Source organism: Triticum dicoccoides, chromosome 3A, assembly GCF_002162155.2.
Source record: "Triticum dicoccoides isolate Atlit2015 ecotype Zavitan chromosome 3A, WEW_v2.0, whole genome shotgun sequence".
Taxonomy (NCBI): domain Eukaryota; kingdom Viridiplantae; phylum Streptophyta; class Magnoliopsida; order Poales; family Poaceae; genus Triticum; species Triticum dicoccoides.
The window spans coordinates 550,780,971-550,791,605 of NC_041384.1; the positions used below are offsets into that span (position 1 = coordinate 550,780,971).

Here is a 10,635-nt window from a genome sequence, read left to right on the forward strand (position 1 = left end):
TGTAAATTTATGCATATCATATTATAAACCTATGTGTCATAATATGTCCCAAAAATATTGCTATAAATTTCTGCAAAACTAAACTCTTATCTCTAACATCTGACCTGACGTGGCCCTGTTTGTTAGTCAGCATGCTGCTTATCTCCAACAAGCAATCCTATTGCGATGCAATGCAATGTTGCAACAGTCGAAACAACACCAAGCAGCAACCGGGTGTTCGAAGAAACCACAGCAGCATCGATCAGACAAGCCACAAATTTCTTGCAAGACAACCATACGAGTCACACATCAAGAGAATAAAAATCACCTACTGAACGAGCACTGAACAGGCGACTATCACACCACCCATAACGGCACTAATACTCATCATATGGGCTGTTCCTACACCCCCAATCAATTTGACACAAACCACAAGCTATCAACCACTTTACACGTTGAAGCCTTCAGGATGTGAAAATAAAGAACACATGCATGGCGTGATTCATCACAGCGGCTTCCAAAACCTCCGCTGCTCATAGGCACACAAAACCAACAAGCACCCAACCTTTCAACCCGAAAGGTGGAGACACAAATGGAGCTAAGAGCAAAGCAACTTCATAAGAGGTAACTGTCAGCCTACAGTCAGCTCTGTATGACTATACTACCGGGGAAGCTGCTACTCATGTGATGAGAAAACGCCACAACTTCTTCGCTGACGAACTTTTCTCTTCTTCCTCTTCCTCTTCATCTTCGTCATCACTATCTTCATCATGCTCATCCCTGCCTTCAAGTGCTCCAGTAGTTGGTTCGGTTGCGGACTACAAAGGATAAAGCATCAAAACGGTAAGGCACAAGGGCACGCTAGCAGTGATATTTAAGATCCAAAATACAGGGGCACCGGACAGTTGATAAGCTAAACAATTAGCAGCAACATTACATAAGATTCAAAACTTGCAAGCTAAAGCAATTAACAAGAAGAGCAGTGTGATATATAAGATCTAAAAATGTAAGCTAAACAATCAGCAACAAGTTAAACAAGCTGGCAGGATAGACTTGGAGGTCAGAGTTATCTCGTTCAGCACAAAATTAGGTAAAGAAGCAAAAATCTAAATACATAACATTCAAGACATAAGAACTAGAATAACATAAGCAAAGTTTATTACGACACTCAACAATATTTATTAACTGAAGAGGAGCAAACACATCAGGAAAGAGCAGTTACCACTGTGATCTCTTCTGAAGGTTCATCCTCGTCGGCAAAATCTGAATTATCCGCTTTCCCATTTGCAAAGACCAGATCATCAGATGAAGCTGAGTCTACTGGTATTCTCAGGTTCTGTGGCCCTTTATTACTGTATTCATGATCCTTGCTGATGCCAGATAATACACCAAGTGGGGCGGCATCATGTTCATTTTTGGAGCACTTCTCCTCTAGAACTGATGGGCTGGCAACATATGACGTGTTAATGCAGTAAAAAAAATACTCGGCAGGAATTAGCATAAAGATACTATAGTTGATTAGAATAAAGCATACCAGTTGTTCAAAGTAATTTCCCCTCCAATTACTGTCTGAATAGTGCTCCTTTGGTACTTCCGCCTTGGTTCTAAAGCTTCACTTGGATCATATGACAACAAATAATTCCTTTTCTTCCCAACTTTTGCACCATTAACAACTTGAGGTATTTCTCCAGCTTGGTCGCCTGGCTCATCAGCAAGTGATCCATTGATGTCAGCAGTTTTCCGAAGGTTTTTTGGTACACCGTTATCAAGAAGTCTACCATTATCATGACCAGAACTCTTCTCAGGAGAGCGTTTGAATATCACCTGAGCGCATTTTCGAACCCAAGATACTGGTGTTGAGACTGAAGGTGACACTTCTAGTTTCCTTTCAAGAAGCTTTGGTGCAGAACAATTCTTAGGAGTTGAATTATGAGCTTCACCACAAGGAAGGAGGCCAGTATAGTTCATCTTTGACTTTTCAGACTCTATCAAAGACAGTTGCTTGTTCTCAGAATCGCTTTTCAGTTCTTTCAACACATCAAGTTGCTGAATTTGTTCTGTTATTGATTCTCGGTCTGAATGTAGGAGCTTTCTTTGCTCTTGCAGCTTCTCTCGTTGATTATTAAGGGCTTCAATGGTGTTTTTTATCTCAGACAGCTCTTGCTCTCTCTTTTCACGCTCCAAATTAGCCTCTTTCCTCTCATCCTCAAGTTTCTGCAATTCAAGCGCAACATGATCTAGTTTTGACATGATCATCACCTTTTGAGAATTTATGTGCTCGAGCTCCATGGATTTTTTCTGCTCAAACTCCTTTTCTCTTTCCCTTAAATCAGCATCGATTTCCAACTGCCTTGCCTTGGCCAAGTTCAGTAATTCCATTCTCTGGTTATCAATGTCTCTTGTAAGATCTTCCCTCTCATGTTGAATCTTACTCAGCCAACTTGCATGTTCTTGCTGCATCTTAATCATGAACTCTTCATGTTCACAGGAGAGGGTTTCTGAATTCTTCTTGAACTCAGCACGCAAATTTTCCTTCTCTTGTTTGATGATGTCTGACTGATTATTGAGATACTCTGTCATTACTCTTCGCTCTTCAGTAATTCTAGCAGCTTCCTTTTGAAGCTCCTCTTTCTTTTCATCAAACAGCTCCCATTCAATCTCGAACCTTTCTTTTTCTGCTTGCAGCCTATCGGCATCAGCCACGAGCTCTGTTCTTTGGGCTCTAAGATTGTCAATTTCTTCTTTAAGTTTGATCTGTAGAGTAAGCAAATCATCTCTATCTGCTTGGGTTATTGCAAGATTTTGCTGGGCTTGAATTGCTTCCCGTTTCTCCTCTTCAAAGAAAACCTTTTCCTTCTCCAAATATAATTTCATCTTCTGTACTTCCTCTCTTTCTTTTTGCAGCTCAATGTATGACGCTTCTCTTTGAGAGAGGAGCTTTCCTTCCTCGTCTTTCAACTCATCTGTTCTCCTTGCTATGGCCTCTTCCTTGCTTGCTAATTCAGCAAGCCGAATGTCAACATTTTGGTCCCTCTGAGCAAATGCCAACTCTTGCTCACTGAGAGCTCTTTCTCTTTGATCCAGCAATGTCCTCTTCATCTCCATTTCCGCCTCAAAAGACAAGCGCTTATTCTCCATCTCAGTTTCAAACTCAAGCTTTCTCCTCTCCAGGGCCACTTCTTGTTCATGAGTCAGCCTTTCAATCTCAACCTGCAATGGGAGTCAGGATGATTTAGAAGAGGTATAAACTCATTTGCACACATCATCTACAATGTAAACTGGAGAAACCTACCCTTTCTTTATTTGCAATTGTTTCTTGCAAAATCAACAGCTCACTCTCCCGTTTGTCAAGCAAGGATTCCTTCTGAATTATAGCCTGTGAGCAAAGCAGTTGTGATATAAAATTCCGCCATTTTAGCAATAAATAAAGCTGCTAACAAAACGATTAGTAAAAACAATACATACTTCCTCCCTTGAAGCTACTGCCTCCATTTTAAGATCCAGCTTGTTTTTCTCTTCCATTAGAGACATCCATTCAGCTTCGAGAATCACCTTGTCCTCTTCTAACTTTTTCTCCGACTGAGTTACACGTGCTAACCTCTCAACGATATTTTCATCCCTCTGATTAAGAAGTGATTGTTCTTTCAGTAGAACCTGCTCCTTTTCATGCAACATTTTCTTCATATCATTCAACGACTTCCTTTGTAAGCTAATATCCTTTTCTTTGGCCTCATACCTGCAATGACATACTCGATTCAGATAGCAAAGAAGAAAGATGCCCACCACCATATTCAGGAAATGGACATACATCATACATCACAATTTACTACTCCCACCGTCCCATAATGTAAGATGTTTTTTAACACTACACTAGTGTCAAAAAACGTCTTACATTATGGGACGGAGGGAGTAGAACATAATACACCCCAATTTATATACTGAGAGACTATTATATTGATATTGGTTAGAAAGGCCAGCTTAATTCCACAAGATATTGAATACTCACTCATGATCACTAGAAAGGCGGTATCTTCTAAGCTGGTCTTCACGTTCTTCCATGTCTTGTAAACTTCTCAATGCAGCATTACGAGCACGAGTGCACTCTGCTTCCAAAGATTTTGCTGCAAGAAGCTTCTCTTCTGCCTCGTCAAATTTCTTTTGAGCAGTATCCATCATTTCAAGTGCTTCGGATAATTTGGTTTCGTAGGAAACCTTTATTTCAGCTGTTTCCGCACGCATATCATGCAGTGCTTTTTCAAGCTACATGAAAAACATGGAATCAGAGGCAGGTTAAGCAGATATGTGAAGTGGAACATAAACTTAACGTAGAAGTCTAATGTTGGCATAAGAATAATAGTAAAATAATCATTCAGTGGAGACCATGATGTCGATGATAACTCGAGGTATCACATTCTTCATTTTTTTTCATGATAAATTTAATGTCCATCTTTGACGAATTCATGGATAGTGCAAGCATTTAGTTGTGACAGGTTATTACAGAATAAAAAGAATTGGGCTTCTACAAGCTTAATTGAAAAGCAGTCTTACATTAGCAACACACTCCTTCTGAATGCCTACATTCTTTTTTAGGTTTTCTTCCCTCTTCCTTGTTTCAGCTAGAGCAGATTGCTGGGAAGCTCTTTCACGCTTGTGCATGATCTCAGCAGACTCCATAGAAGCTTTGAGTTGTTCATGCTTGGATACCAATTCCTTTCGCTCCAACAACATTAGCCCGAGGTTGTGCTGGTAATCATAAACCTACAGCCAAATGAGTGCACGAAATAGAGATATGGAGAGTCAGAGGCATGCAACAGTTCCCAAAAAAAGTTGGCTTACAGCATATACTAAACAGTGTCTTTTGGTATGGATCAGGATGGGGAGTGTTTGCGTATTATAAAATTAACTGTGACAGCCTTAATGGTTCCTACAACATATTGAGCAACCCAATTAGCAAACCACTACCATTGAAACAACATCAGCCTCCACACAGTCTTTGCAGCAGATCAAAGTATATTGAGCATAGGAAACTTTGGTACAATGTTCATACAGTTAGATCTATGAGACAAAGGTGGACATTAGTATAATGTACATCCTTTGATTAATCCAAATAACCTGAATCATTCTCTATGAGAGTAAGGCTAACAAAATGTTTGCCCAAAATTAGCACCAAATCTGCACGGTTCGATGCTGACACCAATGAAATGCAAAAGATTTATGCAAATGCCATCTCTGTTATAATCATCGTAATTCCCCCTCCAGCCTTTCTGTTGAATCCATTTTTCTTACCAAGCTACAGCTGACCTTTGTTGAAAGGTTCACTGCAAACTAACTATTGGTCTAGGAGTAGAATGCACTTAACAAAATATACTCGAACAATACGAAGGACACAATAGTTGCAGCAGTTGAAACGCGTTGTATCAAGAAACAATAACCAGAAAGGGTAAAATCTACGCAATCCCAGGTCAGCAACAAAAAAACCTAATATGCAAAATATATGCCTACAGCAGTCAACTCCGCCCTACAGACACACTGGGCAATGAGCCAGAACGACGCATTTCATCGTCAGGCAACCCATCCAGCACCAACACGCACCACGGTGCCAAAGAAACCAAGAAACGGGGCTGCGAGCAGAATCCAAGACGCCGTCTTCCCACCCAATCTGCGCACGGAACAACGCCGCCGTTGGCCTGACGAGGCCAAGAAACCACGCAGCGACTCGCCAATCCTCTCCGAAAGAAGCCCCAGAAAGACTGCTCCGGCATGCCATGAAACGCGACGCGGCGGGGAAGGGGAGGGGAGGGGAGGGAGCGAGGTACCTCGGACTCGAGACGCGAGATGTAGGCGATGAGCGCCGCCTTGTCGCGCCGCCTGATGGACTCCTCGTCGAAGCCCGCGTCGCGGAGCTTCCTCCAGATCGCCTCGTCCCCGGCGAGGGCGCCGGCGGCGGGCGACCGAGGGCTGGCCATGCCGGCCGCAACCCTAGATCTCGACGGCGGCGGGCCACGCGATCCCCGCGGGGGCAGCGGCGCTTTCCGGGCAAGTGGAGGCCGCCGCCGCCGCCGCCGTCCCTCTCTGTGTCTCCCTCCTCCTCGTCTCTGTCTCCTTTTCCTCTCTGGCTTTTCCAAGTCGGTCTCGTGGGGTGCTCACGGCGGGTTGGGGGCGCGTCCGGGGTTTTTACCTGGCCTGGGCGTGGGCGGAGGGAGGGTTTGGTTTGATGGGTGGAGGAGAGACAGGGTGGGGAGACGGGCGAGGGGGGGCTGGATGGACCCGGTGCACCGAGAGACTGGTCACTGGCCTGGCCGTCCGTTGGCTGGACGGGGATTTGATTGCTGGCAGCAGATTCTTTCCTTATTTCTTTGCTTTGTTTACTTTCAGACTTTATTCTTTACATTTTTTATTATAATACAATTGGGCATGTTTCTTTGATCATATTTTGCCAGCTATGTTGCCTTGAACATGTCTACCCTTTGCAGGGATGATGTGCTGTGATGCTTCAAAAATGGATATACATTTTTTTATTCTATTATAAATCCCATTATATATGCATAATTTTTCTCATATTGTTCCAAAAAAATATCTCATACAACACACTTTCCTTTGTGATTCAGAACTAATTTTTACAATTCTTTGGTAGCCTGAAATTTTCATCAGATTTTTTCACTTTTAAGTTTCAACGCACAATAACTTCTTTTCTAACACAAAAGCAGATAATAAAATCACGAGTTAAATTCAAATTTAAAGTTGCTAGCCACACATACCCTTTTTTGACTTGGTGTGAACATTCTACGTCTTTTTATCGAACAATTTTCAGTGTAACAATGTTGATTTCATTTTTGGGCAAAGTTCAATTAATATGTGCATACAACTAAAAAGATAGCTTTTTTAAAAGAAGAACAAACAAGAGAGCTTTGTTGATGAGTTAAAAAAGTGTATGAGAGAGTAACTTCAACACCCATGTCAGTACAAGTATTGACCACATATATACACAGTGCAAGTTCATTTTAGCAAAAAAAAAGTTGCAAGTTCGTGTGGTGCTCTATTACATTCGTGTTTGTGATTGACTCAAACATCCGAAAGAAGTGCCACCAGCCTCTGCTTCCTGAACCAAACCACTCGGCAATCTATGTTTGGTGTCCGGCGCTTTAAGTGTTACATGCATTGCATAACTAAACACAACAATGTACTGGTATAAACAACTTATTGGACAAAAGTTGTAAAAATCTGATAAATATAAATATATATACATTTGAGATGAGGACCGTAGTCCGGCATTCGTTTACCTAGGAGTCGAGAAAGTAACAGTATTGGAGGCGGGGATAAGTTTACTACTCCATTGGTTTCATATTATAGCTAGCATTGTTTTTTTTTTCAAAAGTCAAGCTTCATAAACTTTGACTATATTTATACAGAAAATTTTCTATATCTACAATGTTGAGTGTGAATCCAGTAGTATTGATTTGACACTATAGATATTGATGGATTATTCTATAAACCTGATCAGTTTTTATGAGGTTTGATATTATAAAACCTACCCGAAAAAAAAAGACAGCCCTTATAAAATCTAGTAATACGCACTGTATTTCAAAACGAAGGGAGTCAGTACAAGTACACGCATTTGGCTATCGCAACTTTACCCAAAAGTAGTGTTTGGCTGGTAGCCCGTGACCATGGAACAAATCCAAACCGTAGGCTTGGTCCACGGAAGCATCCGAGGAGACGGGATCTTTTCGGCTGCGTATAAGGGCATCCACAGTGCTTAGAGGCTGGCTTGCCTCTAAGCTGGGCCCCATGTCCTGTAGTAAAACTTGGCTCAAAAGTGCGTAGTGTGTAGCACATATTCTCAGCCTCTAAGATGTCCCCACATAGAGTAAAATATTTGATTCTTCAACCGATTGTGTCTCATCTCTTTGCATGGCCATCACTCTTTCTATCCATGACATGTGGGGTTAGCTGATTATTTTAGTCCAAAGCAAGAACTAGAGGCAGCCTCCAAGCTTGGAGTCGATGCCAAGGATTTTGCCTTAGAGGCGCATGCCCACAGTGTATAGCGCCTGCCTCTAAAGACTTAGAGGCTGCCTTAGAGGCAACAAAACACAACATTGTGGATGCTCTAATAAAAAAGTAAACCAGCTCACTGGCATTCGGCAGGTGTGCTGGACAGCCATGACACGCGGGGTCAAGTACTTAAGATGGCCCACACGTCAATGTGGACTTTCGGCATCGTTCCCGGCGGCTGGCTCCGAAAAAGGCAGCGCAGCGCTGCCGCTTTCGAAAACAGCGACCGACGTTTCCTCCACGGACGCTTTCGCCTGCAACTCTGCCAGCCTGCCTGAGGCCGTCCCGCCGACGCGCGGGCCACGGGCTGCGCGGGCCCGGGCGGCAGTGACATGGGCTCTACCGAGCGCCTGTTGGGAGCTGGCGGGTGGGAGGAGGTCCAGCTTGGTGGGATTTCGGGGTGGCGCCCAGCGCGTTTGAGGTGTAGGCGTGGGGAGGAGGGCCCAACAAATTGGCCGGTGCGCGCCGTGCTAGGAGCCTGCCCGCCCGCCTGGTTGTTCGGTGGACATGATGAGCGGTGGTATCTGGATGAGGAGATGAGCTCGGCTCGGGAGTGGCGCCACCCGAAGCCGCATCCGAGGCCGCTGGGGGGCCCCGCCTACGCCCGGGCGCCAGTCGCGTCGCGCCGAAGGTAGGGTGAGCTCCGACTTTGACGGCTGCTTCGCGGTTGGACGCTTTGACTACGACGCCTCTCCAACCTGGGCAGATTGGAAACCGGACGAGGAAAATGAAACTACTCCTCCAGTACACACTCCCGGAAAATAATAATTTGTTTGTGGTAGACTGAAACCGGGCGCCAACCTTTGTTTCAAAAAATCAGTTTTACTAGAAAATCGGTTAAGAATGCGCTCATAGGAAAACTTAACCTGAGTCTAGAGATACCTGCAAACCAGGTCACATACCTAAGACGCAGCCCCAAAACCCATCTAGGGTTCCTTCCCGGCCATCATCTTCCTCCGCGGGTAGATCGACGGTCTCCTCCTTCGCTGGTCAGGGTTTGTGAGGATGCGCTAATCGTAGTTTTTTTTCTCTTCAGGCATTAGGAGACAACGGTATCACTTTCGACATGCAATAAAGTCTCCTCGCCTCATCCTCATTCTGGTGATGCTTCTTTGTATCGCCGGGAGGCGTGTGGAAGATGGTGTGTTCTTAGATCTGGTTCTTCGTGTCTGACATTTTCTTTTATAGGTTTGTCTCGGTCGGGTTGGCCGATGGAGCAGACAACGTGGCGGTATGTCTTTGTCCTCCGGCTCCAATTTCAACCGATGAAGATTGACCAGACTCGGCCTATCGAGGAGCATGCAAGGTTTGTTTTCCCCGACCCCGTCCGGGTCATTTTTTTTCTCCGAGGTGATGATTTGCTACACAGATCGTGGCCGCTAACGTCTTGTACGCTTGTGGTCTATATCGACGACTTTTCGGATGCTACTTTTAAAAGCTCATCATTTTAAACAAGTTTGCTCCGCTGAAACAGGGGCCAGAGACGACACTGAGATTTGCTCACAACACACCATCAATGGATGCAGGAGGAAGAAGACCTCATACTCATCAAGGATTTTGATGTGCTTTTAAATTTCTACAAGGGTGTTTTTTAAGGGTGAAAGTGCGTTATATCGACTAGAGGGGGGTGAATAGGTGATTTTTATGAAATTCTTCATTGAGGCCGGTGAGGAAATTTCTTAGCAAAGAACTACTATCAGCGGAATAAGTACTCAGAAGTAAACATAACAGAATACAAGCATAGTCATCATGATGAAATAAAGACAAACACAGAGTACAGGAAGCGTAATCACAGGATAACACGGAATGAAGACAAACAGACTAAAGAAATTGAACTGAGGAAATTGAGAAAGTCTTCAGTCAAAGTCTTCAAACACAGATATGAACAAACACACAACACAGTTATGAGGGAATGAAAGAGTTGAGGAAATAGAACCAGTAAGCTTGGTGAAGACAATGATTTGGTAGACCAGTTCCAACTGCTGTCTCAGTTGTATGTCTGGTTGGAGCGGCTGAGTATTTAAACTCGAGGACACACAGTCCCGGACACCCAGTCCTGAACACGCAGCTCAGGACACCCAGTCCTCACTGTATTCTCCTTGAACTAAGGTCACACAGACCTCGTCCAATCACTCGTGGTAAGTCTTCATGCGACTTCCAAACCTTCACAAACTTGGTCACTCGGCGATCCACAATTCCTCTTGGATGCTCTAGACCATGACGCCTAACTGTCTGGAAGAAGCACAGTCTTCAAAGGTAACAAGCGTCGGATCCACGCAGAATCAATCTCTTCAGTGATGCTCAATCACTTGGGGTTTGTAGGTGTTTGGATTTTGGGTTTTTGGTTTTTTCTCACTTGATGATTTTCGCTCAAAGTCCTCAGAGGATGGGTTGCTCTCAAATGACAAGTGTCAGTTGCTCCAAAATCACTAAGGGGCACTAGATGCACTTACAATCTTCCCCTTTTTGGTGATTGATGACAATATAGGTTAAGTTTTCAACGGGGATAAACATATGAAGTGTAACTACTGATATTGAGGAATTTGATTGCAAGATATAGAAGAACTCCCCCTGAAGATGTGCATAGTGAGGAATTTGCCT

General features: G+C 43.8%; 1 protein-coding gene across 1 annotated transcript; it reads right to left on the minus strand.

Annotated features, from left to right (window-relative positions):
* Nucleotides 1-239: 239 nt before the first annotated feature.
* On the minus strand, nucleotides 240-6,153 carry LOC119269116 (protein CROWDED NUCLEI 4-like). The gene is made up of 8 exons (XM_037550874.1): nucleotides 5,796-6,153; nucleotides 4,528-4,737; nucleotides 3,986-4,239; nucleotides 3,445-3,715; nucleotides 3,272-3,355; nucleotides 1,514-3,189; nucleotides 1,202-1,424; nucleotides 240-797 (listed from the first exon to the last, which is right to left on the minus strand). Exons 1-8 carry the CDS (start codon nucleotides 5,943-5,945, stop codon nucleotides 660-662), a joined length of 3,006 nt encoding a protein of 1,001 aa, XP_037406771.1. The 5' UTR covers nucleotides 5,946-6,153; the 3' UTR covers nucleotides 240-659.
* Between the last annotated feature and the right edge of the window lie 4,482 nt (nucleotides 6,154-10,635).

Bases quoted from the DNA above. Each gene is read 5' to 3' on its own strand.
- LOC119269116 (XM_037550874.1), bottom strand. From the start codon at position 5,945: ATGGCCAGCCCTCGGTCGCCCGCCGCCGGCGCCCTCGCCGGGGACGAG. The intron at 4,240-4,527 runs GTAAGACTGCTT...TTTTTCATGTAG, and splicing joins AGAAGGAGTGTGTTGCTAAT to CTTGAAAAAGCACTGCATGA. The intron at 1,425-1,513 runs GTATGCTTTATT...ATATGTTGCCAG, and splicing joins GAAATTACTTTGAACAACTG to CCCATCAGTTCTAGAGGAGA.